The sequence below is a fragment of the Cataglyphis hispanica genome, chromosome 20, assembly GCF_021464435.1.
Source record: "Cataglyphis hispanica isolate Lineage 1 chromosome 20, ULB_Chis1_1.0, whole genome shotgun sequence".
NCBI classification, from domain to species: domain Eukaryota; kingdom Metazoa; phylum Arthropoda; class Insecta; order Hymenoptera; family Formicidae; genus Cataglyphis; species Cataglyphis hispanica.
This window is the reverse complement of record NC_065973.1, coordinates 3,638,320-3,660,989: the sequence shown is the minus strand read 5'-3', so window position 1 is coordinate 3,660,989 and position 22,670 is coordinate 3,638,320. Positions and strand designations below refer to the sequence as shown.

Sequence of the window (22,670 nt, the reverse complement as noted above, 5' to 3'; positions counted from 1 at the left end):
GAAATATATTAAATCAGCCATCTCTTACATCTGTACAAGTAGAAAAAAATATTTTCCAAATATCAGAAATATTTTTGTCTTTTTTATTACATAAAAAAAGACCAAAATACTTCTGATACTTGGAGAAAATTTTTTCTACTATCAGAAAACATTTCTCATGTTTGGCTTATAAAATGAATCTTTATACGATCGATTTATACAAGCGAGCAAGGATACGCATTCGCGCAAAAAAACAACTTTGAACGATACGTACACTCGACGTGAAAATGAGTGCTGCTCTCCACGCCCGGGCCAATCCCGTTGCTGCTGCTCTTGCAGGTGAATTTGACGTTATCCTCGTCACGGTCGAGCTGGCCGTTCGGCCAGACGGTCAGATTCCATACGAGGGTCGATTGGATGCTCTCGAAGTCGTTGGTCCTCGGGTCAGGCGGATGATAAACGTTCAACACGTAGTATCGATTCGTTTTCGAGAAGTCCATAGGAATATCATCCCTCAGCCAGGAAATATTGCAGATTGGAGCGCACTCGATCCAACACATGATGCTCACGTTAGGCGAGTTGTAGACGTAACCGCGATATGAGTGCAGCTTCTTGATGAATGTCGGAGCCGCTGATGAAAAGCGATAACTCTTGGTTAAGCATCTGTCATTATGAGAAACATCGGACAAAATCTATTTTATCGCGTACGTAGGGGAAACGGAAGGGCCATACGTTTAATATAAAACGTCAAATTAATAACACGGCAAAGCGACATATGTCGCATCGAATGTTATGCGAATTTTCCGTATTCCAGAATATCCGAGTTTAATTTCGATTATTCATACATAACGGACAAAGAGGGGGAGGGGAGAGGGGGGGGGAGGGTGGAAACAACTAAATTGTTTAAAGCCTTAAACGCCACTGTTGATCTGGTTTTGAAATGTCAATACGCAACTCGTTAAATTACTGGGCGCATTGACATGTGTCGCTCACCGGATACGTCGATAAACGTTGTGGCCGGGTCGCCGTCGCCGGCATCGTTGTAAGCCAGGCACGTGAAATTCGTCTCAGTTTCCAAATTAACCGACTCGATGAAGAGCGTAGCGTCGTTTTCGTCTGGAAGACGGTGCCAGCCGCGCAGCCACTTGAAGCCCGACACCTTCGGTCGTCCGGGATCCAAAACGAAGCAAGTAATGGATAACGGATGCTTCTTCACTACTTGCCGAGGTTCATACGTTATTGATGCCGGGCCGGGCTTATCTGTGGAAATATTTTAAGAATATACAGGAAAAAACTAGAGAGAGAGAGAGAGAGAGAGAGAGAGAGAGAGAGGGAATGAGAAAAGAAATGAGAGATGGACGCTCGCGCTAAATATAATCTGATTAATAAAACACGATATTGTTGGTATAACAACGCGACATAAAGATAATACGATAATCGATAATTTATTGATATCATTCTTATAATTAGCATCAAATATAAACGAACGCTTTTATAACGTTATTTGATATTGATGATAAAATTTTATATAAAAGCTTGCTATGTAATTTATATAAAATTTATTTTAAATCATCTATAATTCGTGAGAAATTTTGAAATAATATTTTATTTATACTTTTATATCATATGATGTAGGGGAATATTTGGAATATATTTAAAGCAAAATATGAGAGACATACAAAATGGCGAATAGCAGATTATAGATCGTCTAAATTGAACTTGATACCACGTTTTTTTCTCCCCTAAAAGATTCGTTAAAAAATAATATGAAAAAAAATTGCGTATATGTGCGAGAAGATACCTATTTATATCGAAATGCGCATGTGAAGTTGGAAACGCGAATAATGGACGTAACGAATTAGAGAATTCGGAACGCGTAATGGATATCTCGCCGACTTCTCTTCTATCATCGCATAACACGAATGATTGACGCGTGACAGAGAGGACTTACAATAAACTATGACAGGCGTGCTCGGTGAGATTGGTCCCCAGCCGGCCTCGTTCCTCCCCTCGCAGGAGTAGTTGCCATGGAAGGTACGGCCGACAGATTCCAGCAGCAGCTTGCTGGGGTCGATGTCGCAGAATCCCGTCGACGATTCCTCGGTTGTCGTTGTCGTGGCAGTGCTGTTCCTTGTCGGGCAGTCCGGAAGTTCTTTCAATAGATCACCGTCCAAATACCAACGGACGGCTGTCAGCATCGCCGGATTACCGGCATCGACCTCACACGTTAACGAAACGTTCTGACGATCCGCCTCGTTCACAGGTGTTTCCGGATCCATTATCACCTCCACCACCGGCTTGTCTACATACGGTATATGTGCGTATGTGTGTGATAAAAATTGCAATACACATCCGCGAGTATAAAAGGGAATAAAAAAATATACGTCGCGTGTCAAACTCTCTCTTCAACTTTATTCCCCATGTAAACGCGTAGCTTCCGATATAAAACCGTTGTGTTCTAGCAGAAGAATATTATCTAGTTGAAAATAATGTCGCGAGAAATGAGAGAGGATAAAGTATTTCTCCTATGAGACATCCTTCCGAGATTTAAATTTATCTAGAGTTATTATCTAGGGCTTTATTAATCGCGATTTAAAATTGTATCAATTTTTGAATTTCGCGATCAATTGCTCTGCATTAGATACATTCAGGAATTAAATGTCGCCGTTATCCATCTTAATACTTACAAAAGACCGAGACCTGCACGTCGTCGTCGGAAACGGATGAGCCGGCGTTGTTCTCCAGAATGCATTTGTAAGAACCCATGTCGCTGGGAGTTGCGTTTTTCACTGTGAGCGCCGTTTGTTCCGTGATACCGCCGTCGTAATGTTCTTCGTTTAATACTAATTCTTCGTCGTCTCGTAACCTACATCACCCGATTAGGAGAAATAAAACGAAGCTAGGGGCAATTTATTTTTTAGTAAGATATATAGAAATGGCGAAAATGTGCTAATTTCTGTTACTAATTTAATTCTAATAGAACGAGCATATATATCTAATTTTCGCAAAAAGATAATCGTTGTCCGAAAGGATTAATTCACGTTAATATTTTTGCATAAAAAACCACTCACCACGTCACCTTTATTAGCGTAGCCGGATTCGCCTCGTAGTCGCAGAATATTAAAAAGTCGTCTGTCTCATTAACCGTTATATTGTTTGGCTTCATTTTGATTATCGGCGGATCTGTGACAGGTAAAATGGTGACGTCATTACTAGCGATGAAAATATCCGTACAAAACTTTCAATCGCAGGGAAAACTCGCGAATGTAAAGAGAAAAGGAAGATATAAAAGATTAAATAATTCAAACTGGATAATGACATCTCTTTTTCAAAATTATTAATAAAATCACGGTTGCGAGAACATTTTACATTTTATACATTTTACGCTACTAATTATAATTGATGACTCGTTAAGCAGTTCGAGCTTTCTCGAAATCTTATTATCTTTCAACGGTACTACTTTTCTAATTAGTTTTCATTATTTTTTTTCTTTTGTATAATAAAAGCTTCTTTTCTTTCATTATTTTCATGTTTAAAAATGTACGGATTATTTTATCTTACATTTAAGATGTATAACGCGAGATTTAAATTGAATGTTAAATTTAGATTCGTCTGGATCACATAACACTATGCACTTAACGTGTAGCAGAATGAAGGATATAAAACAAAATTCCCGTAAGAGAGTAGGTTGTCACAGTGCTAGCCGGAACGTTGGAAACGTGCCAAACTCAATGTCTGGAGTTTCTCGTTTCCAATCCATATGGGTAGTCCTCGTTCCGGCTGCAAAACGAAAGTTTCTCCGCCATTTCGCACTGTAACTGGAAGCATCAGGGAAATACGCAACCGTCCATCTTCTCTTTTTGTTCTCGTTTCGCGCTCGCGCAATCAAGATATCGCGTTTTCCAGGAGAAAAAGACGCAACTGCACTGACTTGCGATCTGATTTCGGAATCAAGTCGTAAGTCTGCAATGATCGAAATATTGATTGGGCAAGTTATTTAAATATAATATATTATTGCAAAACGCTGGAGCAAGATAATGTTTTGATTAATTTGCGAAATTTAGTAACTAATTAATTTTTCTTTCTTCAATTGCGATTTTCAAATAGTTACTTTTTAATGGCTGTAAATATATTCACATTTTCGGATATTGTAATATAAAAAGTTATAAAATCTTTTGTTTCCTAACATATATATTTGAGACATTACGGAAATAAGAAAATTTCAAAAAATCGTTATTTTATCACGAGAAAATATAAAAGCATCCACGTAAGCAAGGTTTGTCCATCTTCAATATATCGTGCATCAAGTTTTCAAAGTACGCAATTGGAAAATAGTATAAACGTAGCACAACTTGTATGATCCACTCTTTTAAAAGAGCAAGCAGTAGTAAATATTTATGAAACGAGAAATATTCAATCCAACATTTTCGATTGCTTCTTTTGGCTTTTGCTTCAATTTCTTCAACATAAATTGAAGTTTGGACGATCTCCAATTATATATCCATACATTTATTTTCTTATTAAAGTCACGATTTATTTTTAAAACTTACTTTACTTTGAAAGTCGCCTATTTTGAATAAAAATTTAAATATTCGAAAGTTTATTGCAAAGGAATGATATCAAGAATAAATTTCCAATTTTATTACAATTTCTATTTTTATCTGACTCCTAAAGGTTATATTTTTAAATTGACTGTTTTTATCTAGACTGTGTATAAAATTTATTATTTTCTTAAAGGAAAAGACATAAATATTTGAATTCAATGGCAGCGTAAAGTTCTTCCGATTGCTCTCGCTGCAAAGTTAAATTAATTTACATAGTATTATGCTGATGAATGACGCGCACATGGATGTGTAGAGTTATTTATTTAAAGGATTTCGTTTATAAAAGCTAAGTGCATGCAAATGTTAATAATCGTCCTTGTGTGCTCGCAGTTTCGTGTCGACGTAGACTATATCCGATACAGTATGCAAATGCGTGAGTTTGATTACAACGCAATCTTGTTGCAGAGTTTCAATGCTATTAAACATAATTGTAAGTATAAAATATTACGGAATATAGTTTGTATAGTTTAAAATGTTATTACTTATGAAAGAGATGGAACATTATTTTACACATAATCTAATTGTGCCTGCAATGCTATTAAATATGTGTTCAAAACAGAGCACGTTTCATTTTTCTTGAAGCGAAATTTTTATTTTATTCAACATTATTTATTAAATATAATTTATATATATATATATATATATATATATATATATATATATATATATTTAGAAAAAATTTAAAATATATTTGAACATTTAAAATATATTTGAACAGAAAAAAATACAGAAAAAAATGTATTTATATAACACACTTTATATATAAAATATGTATATATAATTTTACATACATACATACATGTATATATAAAAATAATTTATTATTAATTTATTTATATATAGGATGATTGAGATAACTTTCTAAATAAATTTCTGTGAATAAAAAATACATAATTGCAAGATATTAAAAGAGTAACACTAATATTATATAATTATATAAAATTTATATTTATTTATCATATTAAAATTATAAATAAAATAATTATAAATAAAATTATAAGTAAAATAAAATAAAATAAAATTATATAGTAAAATAATTATATAAATAAGAAAAATCAACCAAAAAATTCATATAAAGAAAGAATTGCCGGTGGCAATAATGACTATCTCGTTTGTCATTTTGACTCGTAATACTTACATAACACTTCAATCGTTGTCGTTTCCTTCATCGGCTTCAAATCCTCGATACGGGTAACAGAATTCTCCGCATAACAATTGAATGTTCTGCCATTGTCGTATACCGATGCCGTAAAAGCGAGATAACTTACTGTGTCCGATGTACCGTCCGCCTGCAAACGTAAAAGTTGTTTGTTTTGAGCCGATAAAAATATAATGTCAAACTTCTATTATTTCATCAGTTTTATATCTTAAGTGTTTCAATTAAAATTATATCTGCTTACGAAAATTAATGGCTACTACTATCATGGCAGAATTATTTTCCGAGTAAGTCTCGTCGCGGATGTAATTTGGATCATTTTAAATCATCAATTTTATTACGATTAAGTTGTCGATGAATGAATATGTATTGAATATGTGTATTATAGGTTTTTTTTTTTTATAAAATTAGTCTTTTTATTAAAGTATCGAATTTTTATAGAATGACATGGAAAATTTAGAATATTCGTATACACACATACACGTATTATATTATTTTTATAAAATTTTACAAACATTTGCCGTTTGTAAATTTTATAAAAGAATCTGCAACACACATTTCCAATATATGATGTTACGAGTTAATAAATAAAAATTTAATAATATAAAAATGGAATGACAAGATTTCCGATATACTACGTAATTAATTCTGTTAAATCTCTCAAAACAGTTCGAGACTAATAGGATTACTAATTGGATAAATTAAGCGTGTATATTTACATATATAATTAATTATAAAATAATTAACGATAAAAGAGTTGAATTTTTATAAAGAATCATGTTTTATAAAAGTTAAGTTTTTTTATAAAATTAAATTTATAAAAAGATTGCAATATACATATACACACGTACATACACATATACAAATTATGTGGATCTGCGGTTTTCAGACAGCCAGAAGCAATCCAATTAATTTTGAATTATTTTAACAGATTTAAGAGTATTATATTGATTTATTTCATATATTGGGGATAATCATGTTATATTATTCATGTGTTATACAGATTTTTTTCATCAAATGTTTTTGATAAAAAAATTCTGGAATTTTGTCAGTTCCCAATTTGTGAAACATGAAAAAAACACATGCGACATTCAACATTTCGCATAATTTTAACGATTCCGTAATTCGTATAGTTGAAAATGTATTAATACATTAACACATGTAACGACAAAGTACAATTTGTTATTGTAATCGCGATAAAATTAATCAAGTTTTACGTCTATTTTCTTCTTTTGTGAAATGGTATGTTTCATTATTATTTATTTAATACATTATAAGTGATTGCAAGAGAAACAAGATTATATTGTCTCCAATAGAAATGATTATTTTAATGAAAGTAACTTTAATGAAATTTATATGTATAGCAATAAAAATTAAATTTCTAGAAGATATATTAATAAATCTCTAGTATATACCCAATAATCTTAATTTTGTTGTATGTATCTCAAGTTCACGAATCTGCAAAAATAATGTCATTTTAATTTCCAAAAGATTTTAGTTGTCGTTTGTTGTTTATTAAAAAGTTATTAAAAAATGAATATTTATGTAAATCAAGGTTTGAATATATATTTACAATAAAAAATTTAATATTGGACCCAATTTATATAAATATTATTATCCATACTACACACATTCACTCAAATAAATGTATTTAGATATTTTAATTATTTCAGATATTTTAAAAAATTGAGAAATGAATGTATAGGCGAGAAATAATTTCTATAACAGTTTGCAATTTTCCACGCAAAGCGCAATTCATCCTATATCGCCCGGTGCTTTCAGTTTAATGAAATATAATTATATATTTATAATATAATTATAATCATATAATTATATAATATTATAATTATATAATTATAATTACGTAAGTTTGTAATTTTATGCGTATATTAAAAATTTATATTCGTTTTTATTTTTGAACCTTGTTTTGCATTAAATGTTGCAAACTTATAATATGAATATTTAACTGTATAATCACATATTTTGTCGCATTAAAAATATTGGGATGGATTTTGCTTTGCGTAAAAAATTGCAAACCCATATGAAGCCCGTTCCATCTACATCTAATTTTCAATTTTTAATATTTTTGAATATTATATATATAGTTTTGTATGTTTGCTGATATGTATGAGCGTATATGTATATGTGCATATATATAAAGTACAAATAGTAATACCCATAAATCGTGTCTAATATTGACTTTTTTATGGTCAATCTACAGTCAAAGCTTGATTTGCCAAACTTTTATTAATTAACAATGAATGGACATAAAAAATGTTTTAAAAATAACTCAGACAACTTTTAATAATGAACGGACATAAAAAATGTTTTAAAAATAACTCAGACAACATTTGTCAAGAGATCAAGGTTAGTGGGAGTATATTAATGTAGAAATTTATTGATGTTTTTTATTATAACATTTTTTATTAACTATTTTCTAGAAAGATTTAATGTTAGAATCAAATGTTAAAATTTGATTTAATATGATTTTAACAAATATGACTTTAATATGAATTAAATTAAATTAATAAATCCTAAATAAAACAGACAACTGATTAGATAGAGATAGACGTAGCAGAAGAGCATGAGAAAAAATGTAACAATATATTTAATAAAATTAGAATTACCCAAAAATAAAATCAATATATTATATATTTTTTTATAGCGTTAATGATTAATGATGAATAGATTTCATATCGCATGCTCATTTTATCCTTTTTTTTCAAACATAATCTTTTTTCTCTTATAAATCTATTAAGTAACTGATTCTAGCAAAGCTGTTCTATTTATTTTCCAACTATGGTGCCAATCGAAAATTTGCAATTTATTAAAGCACATTAGAAAGAAAAATATGGAACAATATTTGCTGAAAAATCACTGTAAAATTTGAACGTGTAATATCCAGCTGTGCGCGACAAAAAGTAATCGACTTTAAAAATGTGATCCGTTTAATCCTGTTATGACGCAATGCTCATGTCGGTAGGAATTTGTGACATGTAATTGCTTGCCACTATGCAAATATCGTCTGCTATCATATGAAACGTCGCGAACGGGTTTAGTCGCGCGTCGCCGCTTCGTTCCGTAATCAGGCACTCAGTAAACAATGTTAATTATGATATCGCGATCAGGAATTGGAAATGATAGAAATACAAATTGTAATGAAGCAAACTATAATCAAAAAACGATTCGGTAATTTCACCGACGCGAGATGGTTTTTCTTCAAACAATGCTAATTGGCAGCGTAATATAAATTAATTTTGTACATTACATTTCGAATATTTATTTTTATGTTGACATTATCAAATAAATAAGTTTCTTTATTTGCAAACATATTATAAGGCAATATTTGATTTGCGCGCAAAATAACAAAAGCTCAGTTGTTCATATATAAATTATTACGTTTGATAAAATTGTGATCTTTTTTTAATTCAATCAATTATGTTTAATGGATTAATGACATTTTTAATTTAACGATATATTTTTGTATAATATTGATTGAATAGCTGCGCCGATACAAGGAGAGCAAGGTATAAACGATGAACATGGACGTTTCTGTTCGAGGCGAGACAGCATTTTTTGTGCATAAAGAATTTTTTGTTATCGAGAAATCACGCCGTTCCATCTACCTTATGATCTTTAATTACGGTGATATTTTTTTTCTTTTTTTTTTTTTACACTAATTGCATCGCGTAGGTGCGAGTGGTTCCGTATGCAGTCATTTTGCGTGCATGCCACTTTATAGTCTCAGATATTTCCGTAATGGATTTATGATAGCTGCGTGACGCCTACGACTTCTATATGCATTTACGTATACACGCGATAGCGCAGCGATATGTAGAAGGGCCTAATGATTTTTCGATGCCGCCACCGTCGCCGTGCAGCTACTTGTTCGAGCACAAAATTGATTTTTTTTTTTTTTTTACAAACCGAGAGTAAAACGGCGCTATGTGATTTGGAAGTAAATGACGATTCCTTGCGACGCGCTCTTTTTCTAAACTATACTTGCATTTCATTTTATTTTCTATCATCTAATCTTTGAAAGTTAATTTAAAATGGAAATTCTATTCTTAATGGAATCGGAAGACTTTAATTCCGTTTGATTTTTTCCGAAATTTCTACAAGCATTTCCTTATTAATCGCGTGCGCAAAAAACTTTTTTACGAAATAATGTGTTGAAAGAAATTGTTCAATTATTCCACTCAGACGAAATTCTTTCTTTTCCATAAAAGGATAAATCATTGATAAATACTTGTACACGAAAAAGAACGATCTCAAATAAATCTAGATTGCACCTAATAAAGACTACATATAACGTGAAGAGAGAAACTTCAAGAGGTAAATTGCATGGATCGCTTATAAATTGTCGAAGTTACCGCATTTTAAATTTGTTTATTCCACCGTGTTTCTCGAAATGAGCACAGTGAAAATTTGCTGCACCGCAAAAATATTCAATATGAATTAAAATGTACGTCAGATACCGTCCCGATTGTTTTTCCGGAACGGTAATTTTGCGAAGTTGTCGCGTGAGTCTGTCCATGCTCTCTCGCCGAAGTAAGTAAACGAATGAAAACTTTGGAAGCGCTATTCATTGCCACGTGCCATCAAATATTCTTTCTTTGAAACATTTATTTTGATGCAAATAGCGAGGTAGAATCGACAAGAAATTTAAGCGTCTTAAGAATTTACTTTAGGAATTCTACAAAGTATTAGTTGCATTTAGTAATGAGTATGGAAAAATCTTTCTTTTAAAAGCTAAAATTATCTTTTTTTTTATAAAAATGTAAAATGCTTTAAATCAATTTTGCGCCAAGATATTCTTGTAATTAATTGACTGAAAATTGAGTTATTTATTTGAATTGATATAAAACGATAAATAAATTAAATTATAGAGATTCTCTTTTAATAACGATCGGAAATTATTTTAATTAGAGCAGGTACTCATATTGGTTGTAACTTCAATATCACGATATTTACTCACATTTTCATTTATTTTCGTCTCAAACATCTCGAATCTCTCATTGCTCTCGCTTATATATTGCGTTCCGTTTTGCCAGGTCACATTGGCGGCGGGTCGCGCTCCTTGTACCTTACACTGTAATAAAATCTTCGTTCCCTGCACGACATGACCAACCACTCCTTCCAAATCCATCCTTAACGGGCGCACTGTAAAGATAATAGCAGTGTTAAAAAATCGGAACTGTTACTTGCTAACTGCGATGTCATTAAAACACGACTAATGCCTCTGTATCTCTATAACACTATTTGCTTAACAAGAGTATAGACACAACAGATTTGTCTTAAATTGAAGAAAAGAAAGTAGAAATATGATATACATTCAATTACATGTTTTATGCAATTTTGTATTTCAATGATAAAAAGATACATTATATATGTATAAATTGGCATTTATTATATTTTTCTATCTTTCTCTCCCTTTATTCTTCATATCAAATTTTTAATTCTTTTTATTAAATTTTTCCATTATTTTATATTTTCATCTTGATAGCAATATTGCAAAAAAGAAAGAAAATATATTTTTACATCGACGTGAGCTTAAAAGTTAATTTTTTTTTACGCAAAATTATACTTTAAAATGAGTTTCTATGGGCAATTTTTTATTATAATAAAATAAAACACAATTATTAATATCCAAAAAAGATTTTGAAACTGAACATTGCGTTGAATAGAATATATTACTCTTTTTTCGATTTCTCACCTTTTTCTCTTTCTCTCTTTATTATTATTAATTTAAATAAAAAAATAAATAATTTACTTTGATCATATTTGCTTGATTGACAAATATTTAAACATATTTCGCTTAATATGCGCGGTAAATAAAATTACAAAAATCGATTTATATTTAAATTTAATATTACAATATAATTTTCATCTTCGTTTTTCCTTTATAAATTAATCAGAATAAACTAAGAACGTATTCTTGCCAAGCGAGAATAATATATTAATAAACAAAGAAATATCAAGTGATATTATCCATTACTCTGTCCTTCTTTTTATTTACTTTTTTTCATTTCGTCTAGTATTGCAACTGAATTACAAACGCTTCTTTGCGGCTTAAACGTTCGTGATTTTTGAACACTGGAAGTTGTATCACGGAACGTTTGACATTTGACAGTCTTTTGTACTATGATAAAATTTCGCCAGGCCCGTGTTTGGCATAGCTGACTGTTCAATATTAAACGCACTGCCATCTCTATATACTATATGGTTATCGGACATACATACATAGAATACAGTCACTGGCAATCGGTTATAGATGTCATGCAATGATGATTGTGCGATATCTGACCTCCGCGTAGCACTAGGGCTAGCGACATTAGGGTTGGTGTGTATATAATCGAGACATGATCGGACGCACGTGCCAATCTCGATAATTTTGTATCCTTTCTGACGTCTTTTGAACAATAAAATTATTTCCGTGTAATTGATTTAGAAATGTGAAAATAATGATACATATATGGGAACAGTTTTTCGATGCATGATTCTTTTCGAAAATCATGTAGTAAAATAATTGTTAGTACTTTTAAACAGTGAAAAAATAATCAACAATAAAACGTAATTCAAATTTTTCGAAAAATTATTATAAATAATTTATAAATAAATATTTATAAATTGTTGTTAAAAATTGGAAGTCTCAAGATAAATATCTCGCGTTGTGACAAGAATCGTAATGATGTAATATATACTCGGATATATGAATTGTTTATCTAGTGGTCGAAATATCTGTATATCAATACAGCAGCATGTCGATAAGATGGATGACTTTTCAATGCTTATAGCGTCGTGTTTGCTTTGAAAATTCACATTAATGGAATATTTGAAAACTGTCGTTTCGGTATCGTTAAATCGATCCGGAAGTTCCTCTACGGGAATACATATTCTACGATAAAAATAGCTTATAGAAGCGCGTTAATCGTTGACGGTGCATGTGTATCCGTTGTTACATATATATATACATCCATTAACATCGATAGATATATTCTAACCGTCCCGTGCATCATAGCATGAGATTCGATCGAATTTTCCTCGAATTATTATCTGTACGTATATCTGTATTTTTATACTAGCGTTATCATAAATTTACCGGAGCTTTTGTACACAAAATACCTTGCAATAATTTATATATTACCTTAAATTAATTTATTGTACACGTATTAGATTGTCGAATATATCGTTGTTTTTTAATGAGTTATTTATAAACATTATTAGCAAAGAATATTTGATAAAATTTCCATAAAAGAAGAGTTTATTTTTTTTATTACTTTTAATAATGTTTTTAAAAATATTCTTTTTTAAAGTTAATATAGATATTTCCTTCAGAGAAAGATCGAATTTTTTGAAATAAATTTCTTTTAATCATATGTAAATAAAGCGTTAGTATGTACGTTATCGATTGTTTTCGTAAAGTCATGGAGGAAGCTTCGACCGATAATTCAGCGGCAAAACTCGATGAACGGTATTCAATACAAGAAGAATACGAAAAGAAAAGATGCAGGTACCGAACTGAGAGCGAATGGCGAGAATCTAATATCGGGAATTGCATTTGACTTCAATTGCACTCCCCCTACCTGATGGCACGGTGACAGAGATGGGGAAAAAAGATAAAAGTCACTTCTTCTTTGCGCAAATACTTTTTTTTTTTTTGTTGGAAAATGCGCTGACGCGCTTTTGATCCTGGGGCAAATCTGCCCGTCGACGTTTACTGTGAATCCATACGAATGATACCAGCATTATCGAATGTACTTTATCGTATCTACGAGAGGATGACGTGAATACATTAGGCATAAAGATATAAACTCAGTTTGTCGAAAATTTACAAGAGAATCGAGTTTTCATTTATCCTCTTACCGAAATATAATTATTTCTTTGAACAGAAAAGTTTTTATAATATCCAGACTTAATTTAACTGTTGAAGCAATTCAAGTTGCGTATCTGAATGTACTTATGCAAGTATTATATATTTATATAGCAACAGATGATAAGTAATAGAGAACAAATAAGCTCTGTATATATATATGTGAATTTTATGAGCATCTGTAGGCTTCAACAGTTTTTAAAAGCTAATTTCTATTTGAATAAAATTTTCATCTTAAAGCACATGTATAGAGTGTAATAAAACTCTTTTAATTTAAATATCGATTTTCTATAAAATATAATAATAATAATATAAAGAGAAATAAGTTTTACAAAAAACGCAAATTGTTCTTCTGCAGGCTGGCTTCAAAATTTATAAGATACTCTTTAATTCGCGCAGCCATTTTGAAAATATTGCGTTTAATACGAGGATAAGATTATCTTCCCTTGCTCATGAAGACTCGTCATTAAATTGATTTTCTCTTCGTCCGAAAAATTTCGAAGAGTTCGCAACTTGATAAGCCGACCGCGAGACTTTTTAAGTCTGTTGCCGATGGCAATGCGATTTCCTAGTTTTGTTTTCCTATAAGAAGCACGCTTGCTTGAATGCTCCGCCAGGTGCCCGTTCGCGAGTTCTCGTCACTCTCGGAAGCTTGCTTCCGCGACTTTCAACGAGCAGCTGCGGAATCGTGAGATTTTCCGCAGATATCCCGCGGGCATTCGTGACATTTCCACTTTAAATTCACCGCAGGTTGTTAGGAGCCGCTCGGTGGGAGTTTATATTTATATTTTCTATATATAAAAATATATTTCGAACTGGAACCCGCTCTGAAGAATTTCAAATCGCGCTTTACGTTGAATTTTGTCGGTATCGCTGTTATCTCTTTTCACCTTCTTAGAATTTTCGACGTTGTTCTATTTATACCTGCCTAGATTCTTGTCGTGCTGGCAGGCAATTTTTCACGATATGAGATCGAAACGAATCATGTCGACGTGATAGCAAAAGCGTTGGATGGTATGTTCTATGATCTTGTGTATTAATTACATCTTTATAGCATAAAAGTGATTGCGATAAAAAATGAGAAAGCAAAAATGTCATAAATTGCGAAGATACGCAAGCGGAAAGATATCAGGGATATATTATTGGAAAATATCTGTCTTTTGAAGCTTTTTAAAATTTAATGAAATAAAATGATTATCAGATATTGCATGCAGCACATGATTACAATTAATCCACATAAGCGAAGCGTTTTATAATAGGAATTTTTTTATATATTAATACATTTCTATAATTAAATAATATATATTATTATAATTTTTTTTAACTTTATTTTTATCTCTCTTTAATTATGTTTTTATTAGAAAAATCCACTCTCGTCTTTTGCTATTTATTTTAATATATAATAATTTCATGTTCTTTCTGTTATGTAAAGATTCTTTATATATGAATATATTCGATTATTGAGAATTAAATTTATCATTGCTTTTCAACTTAATAACTTGTAGCATTATTTTGTCAAATTGATTTATCTTTATTATAATAATTACATTGCATAAATCTAATCATAATCTCTCTTTTTGACAATATTAACTAATGATTAATATTGGGAAAGATTATGATTAAATTTATGCAATTATTAATTATTATGAGAGATTGTTTTATATACAACATATATAATTATAAACACGTACAATATAAATATTAAAAGCTCGTTTTACAAGATATTGATTCTCCGATATAATGTCATATCATTTAAATATGATAATTGCGCTAGTTTCAATAAATATGTGATATCATGATAAGAGATTAACGCGATAATTTAACAATTTTATTAACCAATGCATTTTCACACGATAGCAAGAAAATAAATCCCGATTTCAAAGTTAATAACGCATTTATTGATATGCCGACAATTATGCGGATTTGCGTATAATAATATGCGGATATGATATAATGAGATAATATTACATGTGTAAAATTTGATTATTGTTAATAAATTTCTAATCGCGATAAGACCGCAGCCTGTAAATATAAGGTATTATATAATTAATAATTTAATAAATTTATCTCTGTGTGTGGAAGTTTTGTCGCGTGAAAATGATAAACGTTTAATTACAATATGCAAAATTTGTACACATGAGCGGATCCGCAATCGTATATTAAAATAATAGATACTTGACAGCCCTCAGCGAATCATAATCGCAAGTATTGCCACAGTAATACACATACTTTGAATTATTATATTTGTGCATGACGATACATCTGTTATAAAAATAAATGTTAAAAAATTAACTAAATTAAATTTCTAAATTTTTTATCATTTTTATCTTAATAACGTTAAAAAATGAAGAAAAAATTATGTTTTTCTTGCTTATTATTTTATGTGTTCTTATTACATTGTCAAAATCATAGGAATATTTTGTCAGATTGTATGTACGTTTATCAAAAACATCGTTTAGTAATCTTGAGTAATTTATGATTACTTGCCATAATTGTAAATGTGTAATGGATCATTAAAAAGCTGCTCCAAATTTATATGAGAATGGTATTTTGATATACGAAGAAACAGAATACTCTTTTTTACTTAAATTTTATACTGGAGGATGTAATTAAAATAAGAAGATCCCATTAAGATCGTATCCTGATTTCGATCTTGGAATACGCGCATAATATATTACAATTTATACAATTAAATTAGATGCAATTTTTTCGTTGAGTAGTTAATAATACCAGCAGTCACACATAAAGCTTCACGCTTAAAGTAGTTTGATTCAATGACTTTTCCGTATTTTTGTATATTTTGATATACATTTTTTTTTCCAATACACAAAAGTTTAAGAAGTTATACACTGAATGATATATTATTTCTCATTTTTATATTATTTTAACCGGATTAACGATGTATAAAAAAAAATACATTACGAAAAAAACTCTCTCATCGCGATAGTAAACATGAAACAAGATTACATGACCATGATTACGTGAAATTAGTTTTTTATCTGATATATAAAAGATATACCCTGGAATGTAGAATTTCATGGAAAAATACATTACTTACTATTAATAAAAATTTAGTTTATAACTGATAATATGCATAGTGTTTTCGATCGCATAGAAATTCAAATTCAAGATGCAAAAATCACTTTTCTGTGCATTGAATTGAATTTCGTGGATATTCTCGCTTTAAACGAAGCACTGGCATATCTCTTTACGCGGATTTCGAAGATTTAAGCGCGAGGCCATCTCTCTCAAAGTGTCTAATAGATCGTCTGAATTGCGTTATTCGGTGATATAAAATATGAGAGGCATGTGTCACACGGTCGTTTTTTTCTCATCGATTTGCTTTTTACGGTTAATCCGGATGGCGGTAGTAGTGGTCAGCGAGTGCTTGGGAAATTCTGTAATAATTCTAACTCGGACAATATATTGTGCTGAATCTATGTGAGTATCGTCGAGACGCGCGAAATCTTCTCTTTAACTATGCTATTATATTGTGCGAGAAATTAAACAGATGAGATACTTGACATTACTGAATATCATGTTCCCAGACTATTTAATAGCACGTATATGTTTACATTTACAATATAGAGAAAGAGAAAGAAGAGAATAATATATTCTACTCAATTTAAAGTATCTATGCGTAACATTAACTTGATATGTTTTTGGATCAAATTATTATTAAAAATATTTTATTGCATACTTTGAATAAAATAAAACATGTGATATGCATGTATACTCTTACATATTATATAAGATTCAAAGTATTGTTAAATATAATATAATTTTATGTAAATACAATAAAAATGGCTTGGCGATTCTAATTTTCATCACATAAAATAAATTTAAATTATTTAATCAATATTTAAAATTGTACCATCATCACATATTGCAATGTGCGGCAAAACATTTATTTATAGAATTAATCCCGATTACGACTTATAATTAAAATATGATATCCAATATCTGCATGAAAGTGTTATTCAAAAATATCCGTTTAAAAACCAATATTAATATATTAATTTTCTTTAATTTTTAATATTTTCACGAATATCTTAAATTATCTTGATTAGTTGATTAAAACACAAAATGCAATTAAAAAATTTTGAAACAAGATTTTGTTTTCCATTAACAGAGAAGCACGATTCGCCGAAATCTTTTTTAATATTACATCAACCAAATTTGCTTGAGACTTTATTAGGTAATGCTAATTGACATCGAAACTTAAGCCAGTTTATATTCTGCAACGAATACATTTGACGTAAAAATTTTCCCTTGCTCGACCACATTGATATAGTGCTCTTTGGTTCTAGCACTATTCATATTCATATCTCGCGCATGCGAGTTCACCCCTTGCATCCATGTTTTTGATTTAATGAATAAATGATACCTGGCGGAATTATTGCAAATTTAGATCGAAGTATCCACTATTCATTTATTCTATTATTATGTTCATATTGAGTTTGTATCGACGATTATCAAATTATATACGTATACTGCATGCAAAATATATCGCGCGATCGAAATTGTACATTATTCTGGTCTATCTCCTCTTCTCTCTCTCTCTCTCTCTCTCTCTCTTTCTCTCCTCTCTCTCTTTCTCTCCTCTCTCTATCGAATATATAATCGATGCGAACGATGTTAAAATACGATAATCGATGCGTAGTCGGTACTTTAAATGGAAGTAGTAATTAAAGAACGTTTTTTTATTGACATAGATTGAAAGCTTGCATTATTGATACTACCTGGAACTTTATTATTAAAGTAAACAAATATTAGCTAAGAAAAATTATCAGATTAAATTAAAAATATAGTACGGAGAGGGAAGTTCTTTCGCGCTTGTCGTGTACAAGTTAGTAAAAATGACAAATAAATATATATATATATGAATAAAGGCGCAGTTTATAGAGACATTTTTTCCTCCAGCGTGCAGGAAGATCCTGCTACGTTAGCTTTGAGTTAGGTATATGCGTACTTACCGTGTACATCTGGTTTAATATCAACTGCGAGTGGCTCCACGAGGGCAATATTGTTGACTTTACACGTGAACGTTACGCCCAACTCTTCCCGTGTAATTTGCATCTCCAGCAAACTACTGCCAGTGCCTGACCCGGTATCAGTGATGGTGGACGATCTCGTCGCTGAAATAGAACAGTTCGTATTTCTTGACAAGCACGTCTCAAGAAAGATATGGATACCAGTTATATATTTTAAAAAGTCGCGCTAGTTTAGATTGAAATATATTTCGACATTTATTTTTACTTAAAAAACGCATATAAAATTAATAATTAAATAAAATTAGAGAGGAATGAATCTTTGATAATATTATCGTCATTATCGATAAACTGATTAATAAAGAATTAATAAATGCTAAAGTTTCCTTTGTCCTCCAATGTCCGCGTTTGAATAATTCAATGATAACGATACATTTTAATTCATATAAAATTTCACTGGAAGCAAAATTATAATTATATTATTTTAGTTTTCTTCACACACATACATATTTTAATTAGTATAGTAATATTATATGTTAGGTAAAGTTGCACTCGGTTTAGTTACGTTACATATCGAATAACTAGAAATATTAAGATATCAAGTCGCTATCATAAGTTTGCAAGTACACGAGTGAATTTATTATTATTGTATAATTTTATATATAAAATTATATAATATTATATAATATTATAAGTAAGAATTTATTATTATATAATCAATTTCTGATACAAATAGAATTAAAAATTTGCCAATTATATGATTGCAATTATATACTATAATTTCCCGACTATACTCTATATTAATTTAATTGATTAATTTGATAATACCTATTTTGTCAATGTAAATAAAATTATTAACTTTTTATTGTTTAATACATAAAAAAAGGTTCCTTAAATTAGGAACAATACGAATTATATAGTTAGAAATTTTGCTGTAAGCAATTCCACCAATTGAATTAATCACTGATTAAGTTAATCAGAATTTAGTCGAATTAAGTTAATATTAAATAAGGATTATAGTATTAAGGGGGATATATCTCTCTTATTAATTGAAAAAAATAAATTATGTGTGTTCTGTTTTATTATGTTTTCTTAGCTTGAATTTTTTCAGAAATACGCATAAATTTATAAACAGATTTATCCGTGTGGGGAGAGAAGATATAAGTTGCACTGTAAATCTTACCTTCAAGTGGTTGGTCATCTTTAAACCACTCCACTGTAGGTACAGGTTTGCCTTTGCCGCTCTCGCAATATAGAGCTATTGTCGATCCCTCATTTATAGGTCCTAAAGTAGCACCGGTACTCAGAGTATTCTTCGTATTTTCGTCGATGACACGTACATACTTTGGTTGCACTGAAACAAACACAAACGCATTTATATCGAAACTGCTTTATTCTACGAACTGTTACCGCTTATTTTTGCCTTATTTTTTAAGTTTAAGAATTTTATTGTAGCAAACACAATTAATTATAATATTTTTCTTTTCTTGACATTAAAAATATGTCTACGCGATAAAACAGTACATTAGTTTTCTCCTTCTCGTCCAAATAAATGCATTTTTTAAATAAGAGTCTTTTGATAAAATAAAATTTATTTTACAAAATTTCTTGACAAATTATTATTTTGCTTTAAATAACTGTTTTGCGAAAAACTATTTGTTTTGCTTTGATATTGAAGAAAATAACACGAATGCTCGAAAAAAATACTATAGTTTGATATATATATATATAAGTAAACAATTTATGGATATTAAACTTTTGCTCTTTTTTTTTCTCTTCTGCCTAAAGTTATATGCGAATTGATGGTTTTAAAAAATATCAACACGAAAATTTAATCTGTTGTTTTGCGTTTGTGTCCTATAAATAACGATATCCCGAGTGCAGTGTGGAAATTAATAAATGTACATTGTATCGGCATTTTTGAACGTTTCGTCTCGTGTAAATCGATACGATTTATATATATTTGCCTCTGGCTTAGAAAATAGATACAAATTCTATCATATCTTACATCTGTCGCGCAAATGTCATTTCCTTATTGTATCCGACAATATCCAGAATTTACTCTTTTTATAGAATATTAATTTTATGCAACACGTTGCAATTAATTTATTAAGATCTGATTATTATATAGTATATTAATTTACTGCAAAATGATAATTTTATCGATTCGAGAAACTTTTTTTTTTACGATATATATATTCTTACACAATAAGCGTATTTAGTTACGATAATTAGAAAAGTGTTAGGCAATCCAATTCATCTTGTCTACTAATTCAACACGTTCGATGTGACAGATCCTTTTCGCGCGACGGAAGTAAAGTGACAAGTATTGCATGCGGTGAAATTTTAAACCCGCTATATCGATTTTCTCGGCGCGCGAAGAGTGCCCTAACTTTCTACAATTCCTACGGGAATAAAGTGACTGCCACTTATCGAACAGGTGCCGTGTTCTTAGGACATTATAAATCAAATCCTGGGGAACACCCACTGAAAATGCACTCAGATCACAGCATTCTAGTATCCTGGCTGTCGATGTTACATTTACGAATGTACATACAAATGTACACAAACGCGATTTGCATGCTGCGTGCAAATACATCCGAGGTAGCACCACAGGAGTTTATATAAGCACGAATAATATTTTTAAGGACAATTATAGTGAAAAGTGAAATATGAAGAGTTATAATGGAAAGTACATTCATTAATATAATATAGCCACGTGCATTTGCATATAAATAATTTATAGACTAAGCTTTCGTTATATTTGCCATATTGATGCGAGAAATTATTCATCTGCTAAAAATATAATGAAGACGTCAGGAAATTTATATAGACACGATGTATAATACCATTCATGCATCTTTTAGTTTTCTCAGTATTATCGTTATATATGATGTGTGTCACACAAGAACTAAATTTATTTTGGTAGTGATTCTATTTTATATTGAAACATCGTGCCGTTTTAATAATTTACTATTTTAATTCAAACAAATTATTTTTGTTTCCTTACTAACAAACTTATACATAAATATTAAATTATTATAGCTGATATGGTAATTCCATATAAGTAAACAAATAAAATTCAAATATAGAATCTAGAAATACGCGATAAAAATCGTCTTGTATTTTTTTCTAAATCATTGTGTTATAGAAATTTCAATTTAGCGCGATAGTAAGCTATAGATGAAATTTTTAAAAAGTGATTGAAAGAACGATATAAGATATATTAGACCGTCAATTGTTTGATTTTTAAAATGTTAACAACAAACTTCCATATTATACCTAGACTGTTAACAATGATGTAACAATATAACTTTTATATTAAATATATGCGAAACTTTTATATTAACATTGCAGCTTTCTCTTCAAAAATAAGTATCGATTGACAGCCTGGTTATATTCTGCCCAATTATAAATGCTTGCCCTAGCTTCACTTATCACATTGCTGTTAGCAGTTTAATATATATAAAAGTTTTTGGTTAACAATAACTAACTAACTAAATAAATAAATTTAATATATTTCGTTCAAGTATATGTTATGAGCGTTCTAAATTTATGTTTATTATCGTTTCAGGAAAAGTTTGCAAATATATATTTTATATTATCACTATGATAATAAAATAGCACAGGAAATTTTTAATAATTAAAATTTTATTCCTGCATTTTCTAATTTAAATGCGGTTTCATAAATATTGTGCTTTAACATATATGCACATAGTAATAATAATTACGCTTTTTAAGCTTAAATAATTTTTAATAATTTCACGTTGTGTTTGTCGAATTCATCCCGACAGCAATTTTATATTAATACATGTATATGTAGATAAATATAAAAGTACACATATACAAATTTTTTTGTTTAGTAAATGGATTTTAAACAATTTCAGAGTTACTGAAGGATCTAAAGTACCAAGATATACTTTATTTCGCAAGAATAAATGTTGCATATTGTAATACATATTTTAATATATAATACTTTAGTCATCGTGGCAATATATTCGATAATATAAAATAAGGTCATCATTTTCAAGCTGAATATGCATTATCAATTGTTCAAATTTTAAAAT

The 22,670-nt window shown here is 30.0% G+C and overlaps 1 protein-coding gene across 3 annotated transcripts in view; it reads right to left on the bottom strand.

The window, feature by feature from the left end:
- LOC126856888 (hemicentin-1) overlaps positions 1-22,670 on the bottom strand; it is a 165,501-nt gene that overhangs the window by 30,288 nt on the left and 112,543 nt on the right. For all 3 annotated transcript variants that reach the window (XM_050605864.1, XM_050605862.1, XM_050605863.1), the window contains exons 4-12: positions 19,787-19,957; positions 18,589-18,750; positions 10,718-10,902; positions 5,722-5,872; positions 3,051-3,162; positions 2,667-2,845; positions 1,931-2,281; positions 973-1,239; positions 254-610 (exon numbers count right to left, since the gene is read on the bottom strand). In XM_050605864.1, the coding sequence (XP_050461821.1) occupies positions 254-610; positions 973-1,239; positions 1,931-2,281; positions 2,667-2,845; positions 3,051-3,162; positions 5,722-5,872; positions 10,718-10,902; positions 18,589-18,750; positions 19,787-19,957 (1,935 nt within the window). The remainder of the gene's footprint in view (positions 1-253; positions 611-972; positions 1,240-1,930; positions 2,282-2,666; positions 2,846-3,050; positions 3,163-5,721; positions 5,873-10,717; positions 10,903-18,588; positions 18,751-19,786; positions 19,958-22,670) is intronic.